Source organism: Ovis canadensis, chromosome 1 (assembly GCF_042477335.2).
Source record: "Ovis canadensis isolate MfBH-ARS-UI-01 breed Bighorn chromosome 1, ARS-UI_OviCan_v2, whole genome shotgun sequence".
Classification (NCBI taxonomy): Eukaryota; Metazoa; Chordata; class Mammalia; order Artiodactyla; family Bovidae; genus Ovis; species Ovis canadensis.
The window spans coordinates 165,403,381-165,419,027 of NC_091245.1; the positions used below are offsets into that span (position 1 = coordinate 165,403,381).

The window sequence follows — 15,647 nt, forward strand, 5'->3', positions numbered from 1 at the left end:
TAATAAGTGATAATACTCTGTAGGAGTTGGAGTTGACTTGGCTAATGCTCATATACAGTGCTGTGAGTGGAGGGCTGCATGTATCAGGAACCTTGAGAAGCTTGTAGGTTATTACTAATGATATACAAAGGTGTTTATTGAAACATATGTAGGAACACATCATTGGTAACAAACGTCCAATAGCAGACAAATGGTTAAATTTGGGTACATTATAATAAAGTGAAAGTGAAGTAGCTCAGCCATGTCTGACTCTTTGCGACCCCCATGGACTGTAGCCTACTAGGCTTCTCCGTCCATGAGAAAGGATTATCCAAAGCAATGATGTTCAAAGTTCAGTCCTTGGATCAGCATCACCTGGGAAGCATTAGAAATGCAAGTTATCTGACTCAGACCCACTAAATCATAGTCTCTAGGAGTGGGGCCCAACAACCATCTAACATCTCTCCGAGTGACTTTTTGTCTCTAAAGCAGTTTAAAATGGTGCATATTTTGAGGTTACGTGGGAATTGAGTAGAATCAAAGGTTTGTGGTTTTTCTTTTTTCTCTTTGGGTTTGATTAGTAGGTCAGGTTATTTCCTTTGATATTAGACAATAGAAAATGGAAAAGGATACTGTGCCTCTTCTTTTTAGTAAAGCCCTCCTTGATGATAGAATAATTGCTTAAGGCAGTTCACCAGAACCACCTCAGCAAAGAACAGTGATTCTTAGAGGAAAGAGAAAGACCACGAGGCCTCCATTTTGACTGAGACACAGGCTTTCTCCAGCCCAGCTTCAGAAATCCTACAGGTTATCAGGCTTAGAATTATTTATAGTGTTAGTAATGTTCTGTTAAAAACTGTCCATTTGTTTAGGAATTATTATATAAAAGTCAAATACTGTTTTGGTTAATAGTGCATTTTGACAGTATAATTACAGTCTGCTTATACTTGATTTTAGGCATTATTTCAGTAATATATCTGGAGAAGATATTTACTAATTTTGAGAATCTGCATTTTAAAGGTTTAAGTTTTATTTCTGTGATACCAATTTGCTAAAATCATGGACATTTCATTTTTATTAAGAACATGTTGTTATTGTTCACTTGCTAAATCCTGTCCATGTCTTTGCAACCCTGTTCAACTCTTTGCAACCCTGCAGACTACAGCACACTAGACTCCTCTGTCTTCCACTATCTCCTAGTTTGCTCAAATTCATGTTCATTGAGTCAGTTATGAGCATGTTTCAAATATAAAACTTTATTTAAAATTGAATCTATACTTTTGAAATTACTAGAGATCCTTGGGTTGGGAAGATCCCCTGGAGAAGAGAAAGGCTACCCACTCCAGTGATCTGGTCTGGAGAATTCCATGGACTGTATAATCCATGGGATCGCAAAGGGTTGGACACGGCTGAATGACTTTCACATCACATCACTTTAATCACTATTAATACAGTTTTAAAATTTTAGACAACTTATTAGCTATAATTTGAAGTGTGTTTGTTAAAAATCCTCATCATAAAGCATTGTAAATGATTTCGTCTTCAGTTAATTAAAAATAATAAAAATAGCTTTGTAATTGTTTTCATGTATGGTTGACTATATAGACTTCATTTTTAATATCCTTAAAGCCTTTAAGTAAACTTGTTTGATAACATTTTTTAGATTGCTTTCCATACTTTAACATCCTCCTGGTGTAATCTGTATAGGAAGCTACTTTGTTATTGCATTGAAATTCTTGAAAATGTTCTATAATTCTTCCATTTTCAGCAGATTCCTATCATCATGAGAAACTCTTCTGTCAAAACTTTATTGTGATTTTTTTTTAGTTGCTGGTTTTACAGCTTTTCTTTACATAGAAAAGTTAAGAATCTTCCCTATTGTGAGAGAAGATATTCTTAACTATATAATTTGAAAGAAAATAAATCTTAATGCTAAAAAAGTAGCTTAATCATACTTGCTAAAAGTGAATTAGGTTGATGTTTGCTCTAACACTATTATTTTCAGGAAGCTTTTACAGAATTTTCTTTGAAGAATGAGGCATGTCTTTGGTTGACCTTTGTAGTATCAGATATATTGGATTTATCCAGGATAGAGCACAGCCATGTGTAGTGAGCAGAGGCTTAGTAAGCCTTCACATGATAGGTAGGTATGTTTGGGCTGAAATGCATAAAAACCTTTTCACATTTTCAATCTGTACATGTGTTCCCTTAAATATTTGAATTTTTTAGATATTTTACTTTCCTATTAGTATTATTCAGATCACATACTTCAACTTTTATAGGAAAAGCTACACATCCTATACACAATTACATAACACATGACAATACATTCTTTATTTTGTGAAAACTTTTTTAATTTTCCATATTTAGCTTATTTGTAAAGTTATATATTTTTGACATTTCCATTTTGTTCCTGTTTCCTAATTAGAGAAAAACATAACAAAGGACAGTTTTACATTCTTAATACTGTTCAATTGTGAAGACTCAGCTACAACCTGTGAAAGAACGCTGTAGAAAATAAGACTATCTTGGCATGACTAACCATTTATAGAGTGTGAGTGTGGCTCATCATTACCTGCAGGGACTAATTATAATACATGAAGCTAAGCTTGCGACTTTGATGTTCAGTGATTTAAACGTGGCATTGTAGTTGTTTAGTATAAAGAATGCATATTTTAGTTACAAGCATGTAACATTTCCATACAGGGTGCTGCCGGAGATTATCTCGTCAGAAATTTAAACTAGTTCATATAAATCAATTAAATCATTTCCTTTGAAAGTACCCAGAAAACTCCCCAAATGGAAAACAATTATTCTGCCAACCCTCCCTACAAAGGATTCCAAAACTACCAAAAGGCATTCCTACAGTGAAGTGAAATTTTCCTGGAGTGGATTTTTCTCTGTGGTTTATTTTAATAGAAGTTATTTTAGATTAAGAGTTGCATTATTGGATTGATATAGAGTGAAATGGTTAGGATGGTGTTGGTAGTAAGAAAACCTAAGTTTTACTACACATGAAGAATAAACTTCAGGTCCTTCTCTCTCATGGCCTGTTTCTTTGGACATCATGTACATTTTGAAGATCTTTGGGGTGGAGGGAAAACATTGCAGTCTTGAAAGTAGATTTTTAATTATAAAATGTAAAAGCTTTTAAAAGAAAAATCAAACAAAACTATTCATTTTTCATACTTCTGGATCTTGATATATTGTTTTGAAAAGCTCTTGTGCTTTCTGAATAATTTATGCATTTTAAAATAGGATCTCAGCAATGACATAAATTTACCTATATGTGTTTTTCTCTTAGACAGGTTCCCTTATCCAGCATTTTAACTTTGTTTCATAACTGTCTTTCGTCTAGCCTGAAACTCCTAAAGCAGCTAAAATCACTTCTCCAAAGCAAAGCTTTTCTCTACACATCTCCTATACCTGTTTTAAAAGGGACAGTAAAAATAAATGAATGTAACCAATACAAATTTTGTATAATAGTGGTGCAGAGGATTTTAGAGGCCAGCAGTTATATGCAGAGGATTTTAGAGGCCAGCAGTTATATAGGTTGAAATAAAGTTTCAGCTAAAATTAAAGAACTTTGTAAGGGGCCAGGTGATGAAGATTTTACATCTCAGAAGTTTACTTTGTGTGTTATCATGCAGACAAATCTATCGTTCTTCATGGTGTTGCTTTAAAGTTGAGAAAAAACATCATTTTTAGTTATTGGAATAACTGGATTTCCTAGTTATTCATATGAGTTCTATAATGTTTTGTTAATTATATGTTTAACCTGAAAATGTTAGAATATACGTCAGGTTTTTCTACCATACATTTTTGTAGTTGAGATACTAAAATGTAACTAGTACGCAGAACTGAAAGCACTTTTGTATCAGCTTTTTTTGGATCCGATTAAGAAAGTCGAAAACAAATCGCATAGCATTTAGTATCATTGCTTTACTTAAGCCATTCATCAATTCGCACAAAGCTATTAAACATACACCATTTGTCAGGTCTTTTGTAGGGCACTTAAAAATACAAAGATGATGAAGATATAGTGTCTGTCTTCAAACAGTCACTAGGTTAGTGGGGAAATAAATTGGTGCATAGATCTTTTTTGGCAAGTCTTTGCTCAGGGCCGTTTGTACCCAGAGATCAGAGACTAACTGCCCATTCCAGTAACAGTAAACAGGTCCCAGGGTGGGTTTGCGTTAGAAATAACTTGGGAGCTGAGTCTCGGAGGGTATGAGTTTCTATCTGGGGCTGGCATTGGAGAAGGGGACAGAATAGTGTGTATGAAAGACCATAAGGCAGCATAGCATAGCATCAGAGCTCCCAGAGATAGATTCTCCAGAACAATGGATACTGAGAATATCAGGAAATGTAGTCTAGGGCTGAGAAAAAATTGGGAATTGGTGCTAGAAATCTTTTTTGATTTCTGCATTTGCCCAGCCAGTTTAATACTCATTATGCTAACCTGGTGGCTCAGATGGTGAAGAATCTGCCTGCAATGTGGGAGACTGGGGTTGGGAAGATCCCTTGGAGGAGCATGGCAACCCACTCCAGCATTCTTGCCTGGAGAATCCCCATGGACAGTAGAGCCTGGCAGGCCTCAGTCCATGGGGTTGCAAAGAGTCGGACACAGCTGAGTGACTAAACACAGCACATGCTAATTGAATCTCTAAAGAGTTTAACAGGAAAGAGGATTTTTAAGGCAATTCTGTCATTTATTGGCTTAAATATATGCTGAATACTTACGGCAGGCTAGACATCTTGCCAGGTGTTTTCTTTACAACTTCTCTGCCTCTGTGCTAAAAGCGGCTGGTTCCAAATTCACATCTAAGTAAAAGAAGAGAAACTTGCTATGATACTCTGATATGGTGCAGAAATCAGTGATGTAGCCATGAGATACCAATATGAGGCATGAAGGCAATGTGGTTCCTTCTAGTCAAGCACTCACTGGAGATCAAAACGATTAATAGAACCTAAGCCTTAGGTTTGTCAGCCCATGTTCTCTCCATTAATCACCGTGGGAGAGACAGACATAATCAAGTGAAAGGGACAGTTCTGAGGAGTTCAAACATTCAGGTTGGCTTGACATTCCTGTGCTGCTGGTCAAATCTGTATTACGCTTAATACAGACAGCCTGGACTAAAAATTCAAGAATCCCCTTCCCAACTTTAGACATATTAAGAATAGGACCATTTGAAAGATACACTTCACCATGATTTCTGGAATTGCTGTTAAGTGTCACTAATTATCTTTCCTGATACTCTCATGCTGTTCTTTTTGCAGACAAATGGATGGTAAAGCAGAGAGGCCTTTAGTAACGTATGCAACCTACCGAGGCCCCAGACAAATTAAGAAGTATTTGAAGCAGCAGACAGTGTCGGAAACCGTGAATCCCTTAGACAGAGAAAATGCAAGTTCTGACTCTAGTACAAGCACACATCGTGGCCCTGGAAAGGAGATGGAGGCTGGAATGGCGTTATTACTGTCATCAGCTAGCACAGGCATACCTGTGAAAGGACAAGTGCCTGAAGGCCAGTTAGAAGACTCTGATTATAACGAAAGAGATCTCAACACAGAAAGCCATTCAACAAACAACCAAGGACTAGCCAACACGGCTTCTTCTAGGGGTGTTTTAAATAAAGCCTATCCTGGGGGACCCGAGACAAGTAGATCATCCTGTCCTGTGACGAGCTCCAGCTCCACTGCTGGAGATTCTAACTCACAGCACCATTTGAGTTGTGCACCAGGTTCTCAGACTGACAGAAATTTGGGATGTTCAGCATTGTTTGCAGAAAGTAACAGCAGCAAAATTCCTTACAGTCCGGACTCGCAGAGGACGGCAGCACCAGGAACTGTGGTAAAACGAACCAGCCCAGTGATGAGTGATGGGACACCAGCGCAGGCTGAGAACCCTGCTATTTCTGACTTCTCTTGTAGTAAATCTGATGGGAGTGAACCTACCACACTTGGAAGTGCAGATTTGCCAAGTCCAAATAAATCAATTAGGCGTGAAGCTCTGCAGTTGCCAGAGAGTAAGTGTTCTGACAAGCAAGCGGTAGAGAACTCATCAAAGCAGGCTGCCAATCACACCAGCCCCATGGCTTTCCAGAAACAAGCTGTAACAGACACAGAACTTGTAAATGCTGAAAACAGATCATCTGCCCAAGACACACAGAAAATTTTGGCTCCTGCAGAAATCAAGCAAGAAACAGAAAACACATCAGTTGAGGAACCCACTACTTCAAGTCATATCAAAGCTCCAGAAGATAGAATCGAGTCATTACACAAAGATACTGACCCACTATTACTAACAGAAGTCAAAAACCTTGTTAGGCCACATGGCAAAGTGCCTCCCTTTAGGATGAATCAAAAGGAAGCTGCCTCTGTAAAACGCACCAGTGAATCAGTAGTTGTAACGTGCTTAGAAAATAAAATAGCCACTGAACTGAATCTTGAACTTTATAGAAATCACATTTCAGAATCCCTTCTTGACTCTGAGAGTCCTCAACAAGCCACAGCGTCACCTGATGACAGGACATCTCCCAGCCTTGGCCATAAAAAGTCAGATTTCAGTGCTTCACGCCCTACCATTGTTTCCAGAGTCGGCATGCTGAACCAGGTGGATATTCCTATTTTAAAGAATGAAGGTTCTTCTGTGCTCATTGAAACTGGAGATGTCAACATTGTTGGTAGCTCCAGTCAGTCTCATCAGTGTCAACAAGAACATGTAGCAAATCATGTGGAGGCCACAGACAGTAAGAGTCTCCCTGAGTGCCTTCACTCTGAGCATGCACCTACAACTCTTGAATCCAAGGAAGTTCTTCCTGATAGGGAGAAATACCAGTATGTACTAGATCTCGAAGCCAGTGACACCAACATAACTGCAGAGGACTTGGGCTTTGAGCCTGCAAGCCTCTGCAAGGGGCACAGTTCCACTTCATCTCAAGACCCTGAGAGAGCAGAGTCAGTGCTATCAAGCACCGCAGCAAGTGAGAGCACTGCAGACAAGCTTGATTCTTCTTTCTCCTTGGAAACCAAAACTGATAGCACTGCAGAAATGTTACCAGAAGCTGATGTTAGTGGTCAGAACAATGTTCCTGTTGAGTCACATTCTGGACCAGGAAAAACTCTAAGTCTCTCCAAGATACCTGTTTCCCGAACAGAACCCAGAGACATTTCTCAGGATGAAATTTCTTCTCCACTTGAAATCACAGGTGTGCCAGCAAATACTGCTTTATCAGAATTGACTTCCCTGGAAGTTGAACAGGACAAAATTTTTCAGTTAGTGGATCATGAGGAGATTAAAGAGAAATATTTAGATGCCAGCCTTAAAGAGAGTTGCCAAACTGAGGTTTCCCCTTCTGCCTCCAAATATCAGGGTGTACAGGGAACGGAGGTGGGAGCCTGCAGTGCTCTACCTGCTCATCTCCAGAGTAATAGACCTGAGACTTCACCACCTGTTCATGATGAGAAAGTTACTAGGCAAGTGGCACAGAATTGTGCAGCCAAGGCTTCTATGATCCATCCACCTTCAGTTCCTTGTGGGAGCAAAAAGATTTCTGATTTTTCACAACTCAGCTTAGCTAATACTTCCCCCCAGTTCCAAGAAACTGATAGCACAAAAGCAAAGTCACCTTTTCTGGGTTCTGGTATCAGTTTGGGAAAAGAGGATTTTGCATCTGAGGATTCAAGTTTCCTTCCTAATCCTTCTGTGCTGAGAACAGAAAAGAGAGTCTCATCTCCCAGAAAGAAAGAGGATGCTCATTCCCTAAGAGGTGGTACTCACAGCCTGCCTTCCTCCTCCAGTAACTCTGAAGTTAGCATGGTTAGAAGTTCACATAACCCCACAAATAATTTTAGTTCTGTAAAAGTTCCCATAGATGTCCCACATGAAGGTGCCTCCTTAACTAATCTGTTGGACCCTAAAAGCTCTTATTTGGAATCGGAAACATCTGACCTCACAGGGGCAGAAGTCACCCCACTTCAGGACCATTTGGGGGATCCTACTAGGATGGTATCTCTTGATTTCCCAACTGCTGCCCAATTTGTCAGTCCCTTGGAAGCAGCAACTGGAGCAGTTGCTGGGACCCCAGCGTCAGTTAACAGCTCAAGCCAGCAGTGTTCTGAGGCCTCTGCTGAGCACATAGAAGCGAGGAGGAGAGCACATGCCCAACTTTTGGACCTCGAGAGTGATTTCTGTAAAAAGGCTGTTACATTGATTGGGGAGGCCTTTAATTCCGTCAGGGAAGAGCTAAAATCCAAACACTCAGTCGATACCTGCCAGGAACATAGAGCCATAGACGGCATAATGAATCCAGGTACCCTGGAAGAAGACATCCCTGAGAAAAAGCCATCAGAAGTGACACTGACAGAGATCCAGCCTGCAGAGCATTTGGAAGAGCAGGCTGTGGAAAACATACCTGAAGTCCAAGGGGAAGAAAAGGCCTGTGTTTCACCTGTGGTTGGTGAGAACAGTCTCCTTTTTGATTCTGATAAAATGAATGTATGTTGGTTGTTAGAGGACCGAGCTAGGGAATTAGTCAATCAGATTATTTATTCAGCCCAAGAAACTGTAGCAAATGATGCTCAGGGTACCTTGGATTCTGAACTTCAGGCTAATACTTCAAAAGTTCTGAATAGTGATAGTGTTCAGGCATGTGATATGGTAAGAGAGTTCTTGGGGTCAGAACAGGCAATAAATCAAAGCATATGTGAAATCAGTGGGAAAGTATTAGGTAGATTCTTTGCTGTAAGTAACTTAGGTAGTGACACAGAGTCAATAAGAGGAAGAGAAATTGTTCTCTACCAAAAATCCCCCTTTTCAGGAACTAGAGATGGGCAATCTGATAGTATAAATTTGCAGGAATCAGATACTGCTTTACTAGCTGAAAATGTACCCCTTACAGGGTTAGATGATAAGGCAAAAACACACTCGTTTTCCAAGAAGGACTCTAAGGAGAAAATGGGGACAGAGTGTGTTGATAATCACAAACCTGAGACAAAGGATACAAGAACTCTTGTATTAAATTTCAAATGGCCTCCGTTTGTGAATGATGACATTCACATACCTGGGACATCTAAAAGCAGCTTGTCTGATACTTCTGTATGTTTATCTGAAAAAAGCTTGCCAGGACACAGTAACAAAAGCACACCCCTTGCAATGTCAGAAGTAGGGAAAATACACAAGGACACTGAAGTAAATACCGGAAAAATTGAGCTTATACCTTCCATGTTAGAAATGGGAAAACCAAATAAGGATGCTGAGTTAAATATTATGAAATATGAGGCAGTCCCCCCAGTGTCAGAAATGGGAAGAGCACATAAAAAGGATGCCGAATTGAGTACCTCAGAAACTGAGCCAACAGCTGAAATTCTTAAAATGCGAGAAGCATACCAAATGGATGCTGAGAGGTATATTGAAAAAACTGAGGGATTGCCTGCCACTTTAGAAATGGAAAATATTTGCCAAAAGGATGCTGAAGGGGATATTGCAAAGACTGAGGTGACACCTGTTACATTAGAAATGGAAAATATTTGCCAAAAGCATGCTGAGGGGGATGTTGGTAAGACAGGAATGACATCGGTTGTGTCAGAAATGGACAGTATCTACCAAAAAGATACTGAGGGGACTGCTGAAAAGGCTGAGTCAATACCTGCCACACTAGAAATGGAAAGTATTTACCAAAAAGATGCTGAAGTGGACAAAACTGGGGTGATGTCCCTTACATTAGAAGTGGTAAATGTCTACCGAAAAGATGGTGAGGGGATCACTGCAAAGACTAAAGGACCTTTATTAGACTTGGAAAACACTTACCAAAATGATGCTGAAGGGGTTATTAGGAAAAGTGAAATGATGCCTCCTTTTGTATTAGAAATGAAAGAAGCACCCCAGAAGGCAGTACCTGCTTCCTTCGAAATATGTAAGGGAGATATGAAGGAGACAAGTGGGGGAATGTTGTCCATACCCTCTAAGAGAGAAATGGAAAGCACATTCCCAGAAGATTCTGATGGGACCATCAGGAAACACAGGGTGTTTCCCACAGCAGTCAGTTCTGAGAAAATACATGGAACAGGTCTGGAGTTGCCCGTTACACAGGCGGAGGCCGCATCTCCCATATCTGATGCTGAAGAAGCATACCAAGAGGGTGCTGGCAGGAGTGGTAGAGAAGTGGAGGAAGAGCCTACTGAAACGAAGACAGGCCTGATAGCGTGTGGCACTAGACTCGCCTCGTACTTCAGGGATTATGAATCACCTACCTTAAGTAAGGATAATGAAGGCTACCCAGCCTTAGCAGTGCCGGACTTTCAACCTGAGGGTACCGTGGGAAGGCTGGACAGAAAAACATCTGTTACTACAGTACATAAGAAAGCAAGAGACCTAGAGTATGGAGACAAAAAGGAAGAACCTAACTTAGCCTTCGTCTCTCAGGAGGAGCAAGAAAATTCTTCCTTTACTATACTGTACGAAGAGCCCCTCCAAGATGAGGACAAGTACACTACCACCGAGGTAAGACGAACACATTCCCTCCTGATTCCTCACACAGCTCCTGACCGCATGCCTGTCTTCGCCTGTGAAAGGTCTGAAAGTAGAACTGACCTCGTCCATCATTTTGCAAAGGAAACCAAATTAGGTGATGCATTTGATAGTGACAGTTCAGAAACATTCTTATCGGTCGAGGCCAAAAGGTACAAGATCTATCCCTTGGCTTTGTCTCCCATTTACGAGGACGACAGCTCTCAGGAGGACATTCTGTCCAGCGAGGTCTCACCTGGTCGTCATGGTGCCTCGAAATCAAGAGAGAATGCAAACCAGCCCTCTTCTGTATTATCGCTTCTCCAGTCAGTATCAGAGCGTTTAAAGATGAATTTTGATGAAGATGGCAGACAGGAGGGCGGAGAAGAGGAAGAAGAGGAAGATGAGGAAGAGCCACTGCATAAAGGAAGTCTGAGAGCTCGAAGGCAGGAAACTGTGACCTTCAAGAGGCCGGATTCTTCTCTTACATTTTGTTCTGATGATGACCAGGAAAGTACTGGAGTCTCTAAGAATTCTTACGTGATGTCAAATGAGCCTACAACCTCTAATCTGCAGATTGGTCTGTGGCCAGAAAAGGCCTCATTTCTACAAAAATCTGACCTTACTTCCAAACTACATTCTTCTCTAAAGAGTGCTTATCATCAGTATTTGCAGACCTCTAAAACCCATTCCTCAGAAAAAGGAGCCAGATTTGGTGGAATTTTACAGGAACCAGTGTCAAAGTATTTCCGCACTCAAGACACCCCTGGCCGATTAAGCCCATTCACAGAGGTAAGTTATTATAATTATTAATTAATGAAGTAGTGCTTTGGGTCATGAAATAACCTAAAAGTTTATTAGGAAAATCACTGTTTTGAGGTTGTGTAAAGATTGTTTAAAAAAATACCAGAGATTACTTTGTTCTTTAGTTGAAGTGTATCATACCTCATGTATTTTAGTTGGATTGTTATGTTTGAGAAAACAAAATTGCTTCATCAGAATTTAAAAGGCATAAGAGAGAAGCAAGTTACAATCTCAGTTCTTTGCTGACTTCTAGTCTTCAAACTAAATTGTGACAACGTTTTGAATTTCTCAAGGTATTGAATGTAGAAAGACTGTCACTTTCCATTGAACTAATGTGTCTCATGAAAAGATTTTGCAATATTTAAAAATATTTTAAATATTTAGAATATTTTAAGTGTTTGCCTGACAACAGTCTCACTGTCCTTGGTCTTGTTTTTGTTCGTGCTTAGCAGGGCAATAAGCAGACTAATTTGAGAAAAAGGAGATGAAAACGTCCTGAAATTCAGTTACACTTTTATTCAACTTAGAAATATTTGAATGTTTACTACAGAAGATTCACTGAACCTGGGACATTTCTTTCTGACATTCCCAAGATCATGGAACTTCCTTTAGGATTCCAGATACCCTTAGTAGCAAGTGCTAATATTTGAATACCAGCCAGTTGCTTGTAAGGCAAGGTCCTTTTGAAAAAAAGGCTGGGCTTTGCAGAAATGTTTCTTTAATGATTCCTGTTGCCTATTAAGTCAAGTGCAACCTCTTCACTCTGTGTTGCAAGGTCCCCAAGTTTTGTTTGTTCAGCCTCGCCACTTTGTGCTCTGGTTACACACCCTCTAAGATGTCTGTACTTTGTCTCAAGATGTTCTCTTCCTGGATTTTTTTTTCTTTACTACTCCTGCACCAGGCTGCCACATTGTTTCACTTACTGAAATCCTGTTTTTCAAGGCCTTTTCCATACCACTTCCTCACACAAGCCTCCTGGGAACCTCTGTCTGCCATCACTTCACCTCCATGCTGGTGCCATTTCTCTTGACTTCCTTAACTTGACATTTTGATTGTTTTGTACCTGAGGGTTTAACCTAATCTCTCACCAGAAGAGTCATGGAAATGTGATCATCTTTTCTCCTTTCCAAACTGTAAGCTTCTTGAGGACAGACACACAGCTTTATTTTCCTTTGTACTTACTTTTTTATCCCTTGTAATGATGATCACTAAACAAATATGCAATAAATTGGATTTGCTAAGAAAGTGAACCATCTTTCTGTTTATGTTTCTTATGGCTCACTTCTTCCACTTTTATTATTTCAGAATGTTGACAAACAAACTTTGAAATGTAACCCAAGACCTGGAAAGGTAAGCATAAGTTTCTTAGATAGGCTAAAATAAAAGAAGTAAGATTATGTTTAGGTTTGGGGAGTTTAAGGTAGAAACTTTTAACTGACTTAGTAGATGGTTATTTCGTTCAAGAATTTAGCATCTAAAGTGGTATTTCCTTTTATGTATTTAGGATATTTTATTTTCTTCATTCTGGGATATTTTAGAATTTTAAATGCATTCTTAAAATTAGTTATTATGCCTGCTTACTGTATGTTGCAGATGGTTATCTATGATCTCCATGGAAGAAAATATAAACAAGAGATCTACTGTAATATTCCTGATGCTACATCTTGGTCTTATCCAAATGGGGTACTGATAAAAGTTGTAAGGGGCTGGTAAGAGATCTCTTAAAATTTTATAATATTTTCCCCTTAAGTTGTTTTCTTGCTGCTTATGCTGTATGTTTTTCTTGTATTAAGGTTGCATCCATTTCTCTCCAGATAATTTTTTGAAACATCATTAGAGTTTTATAACTTAATTAGAAAATATAGGTTGTTTTTAGTATTTACAGCCTGCAGTAAAATAGTACCATTCATAACTGCATGATTAGCAGGATAGATTTGACAAGTTGGATGCTTCAGTTGAATGAAACATAGCTTTGAAAATGAGTTCAAAATTTGTAGGATGGTAAGGAATGTGAAAGCCACATGCTTAAAGTCATTTGTATCACTGACATAAGCAACAAGTGAAGGATTCTTTGTATGGCGTAAAGTGAAAGTGAAGTTGCTCAGTCATGTCCAACTCTTTGTAACCCCATGGACTGCAGCCTACCAGGCTCCTCTGTCCATGGGATTTTCCAGACAAGAGTATTGGAGTGGGTTGCCAAAATGCTGGAAAATCTCGTTTGTTATTATGGACCACGTCTCATGGACATGCGGGGACCAGAATTTCTTTGTCCGGTGTTTGGGTTACCCACTGATCAGTATTCAGGTTATAAGCAGTGTGATGTAGTGTGTTTTCAAATAATAAAATGAGACGCACATGCTTTTTTATCCAGCAACAGGAAAATTAGGGTAGAAGTGGAATTTGAAATTGTTAAGCTACTATTTTTAATGTAAATGTGTATATAACATCTATAAAACGTATGTATACGTAAACATAGACCCAAGCATAGATTGTGGTGCTGTGTTTAGGAAGCACTGTAAGTTGGGTGCACTTATATTCTTTCTTAGACTCCTTGGTCAGTACATCATTGTTTCAAAATAGGTTTATACGCTAGTAGTAGAAAATAGCCCAGATTTTTACATTTGAATAGACAATGTAGTCTGTGACTTATAACTCTCATATTTGTTTTATGCCTCATTTCTTAGAAGATTAATTATAGCTGATCATGCATTTTTATATTTGTTCAGCTGGATTTTATATGAGAAACCACATTTCCAAGGTCAGAAATGTGTTCTGGAGGAAGGAGAAAAGGTGTTAAATCATGACTGGCTTCTTCAGAACAGAAAGCATCCACAAAGAAACTTTGTGTTGGGCTCTATCAAACGTGTCTTAAAGGTAATGTAACAGTTGATTTTTAAATTTTGTGTCATTTGTCATGTAGTAAAGCTGTACTTTGGCCCAGCACTGCTTAGAAATAGTTTGTATTAATCATATTTGTAGTAATTTTGTTATTCTTTATTATCATAGTGATAAGTTTTTTTACTAGATATGCATAAAGTATTAAGTTGAATGAAAATTTTAAATGTTACATGTAATACGGCACATAAAATGTTACATGTTGTATGTGTATTTTTAATAGTAGTTGGAATATACCACCCAGACATCTTTAGGCTATTTCCAAATATGTTTTTCTAGTGGAGGTTTGTGGGTGTGTATATGTGGGTATGTGTGATGTTTACAAGAGAAGGGGAGATAGATGAGCGTTAGAAGAAATTTACAGGAGGTAGGTTGGGGAAAGGAAGGGGAAAATGTTGCTTTTTAATTTTCTGTTTATTAATAATAAGATGAGGAGGACCTTGCATTCCTCATATAATAAAACATACTGTGGGAAGTGCCTTAATGGTTTAGAGAAGTGAGTTAGCGATAAGGACAAAATTGTCCCATGTATTTCAAGGGTTCCTTCACCAGTAATGTAGTAAATGATTTAGTGCAGTTACTCCTGTGACAGTCATGGACATATATATTTTTCAAATTACAGAAATTCTATTTATATACTAAAAATGTCTACTTTGACGTGGACCCTATCATGATTTGGATCAATGTTGTTAAAACCCTTGATAGTTGCAGAAAAACTCATTATCATAAAGGGGTATCTGCATGAATTAATACTTTCTGTAAAACTGTTAAGCCTGTGTCTAACAAATATTTGTGTCTGCTCTTGGACTGAATGCTGTCGTAGGGACTGGGAATAGAAACACAAGTTCTGTATAGTGTCTTCCTGCAGATTGCTCAGAGTTCAGGACAGGGACAGCTGAATCACATGCCTGTATGATGTGAGACATGCGGTGCAGGGCCACACATGGGCACGAAGAAGACGCACCTCTCCTGGAGCAGGCAGCAGCTGGCTGGCGTCTTGAGAGAGCAGACAGGAGTTAGGCAGCATGGGAGGTGTGAGGGAGTCCCTAGCAGAGCCACTGGCGTTTTCATCGAAAAATTTAATCACAGGCATTTCAGCTCATCAGGCAGCATTTGAGTGCTCACTTCATTAGCTAACTCACTCACAAGAAATTCCTTGAAGCAGGTAATCACTTTGTAGTTGGAATCTTCTAAAATTTAATAACATGTGGTTTTGTGTCTGCCTTGTGAATGTCAGGCACCATGCCAGGCCTAGTGAGGAGGAAAAAAAAAAGATGAATAAGGTATTGTAAGCAGCAAACTTCACACCCTCATCCCAAATCAAACAATAAAATCAAACAAAAAATTCAATCTGTTGAGCATGGGTATTTAAATGGGTATTTGCACATCCGCCATTTGCTTTGGATGCATTATAAGAAAGAATAAGTCATGCTTACATTTTTTTCCTTCTTCCATTGTT

At 39.0% G+C, this 15,647-nt stretch overlaps 1 protein-coding gene across 1 annotated transcript in view; it reads left to right on the forward strand.

Annotated features, from left to right (window-relative positions):
- The window catches only part of CRYBG3 (crystallin beta-gamma domain containing 3), a 125,064-nt gene that overhangs the window by 49,197 nt on the left and 60,220 nt on the right, over nucleotides 1-15,647 (forward strand). Inside the window, exons 4-7 of the mRNA XM_069550663.1 lie at nucleotides 5,260-11,281; nucleotides 12,599-12,643; nucleotides 12,887-13,002; nucleotides 14,020-14,167. Coding sequence (XP_069406764.1) covers nucleotides 5,260-11,281; nucleotides 12,599-12,643; nucleotides 12,887-13,002; nucleotides 14,020-14,167 — 6,331 coding nt within the window. The remainder of the gene's footprint in view (nucleotides 1-5,259; nucleotides 11,282-12,598; nucleotides 12,644-12,886; nucleotides 13,003-14,019; nucleotides 14,168-15,647) is intronic.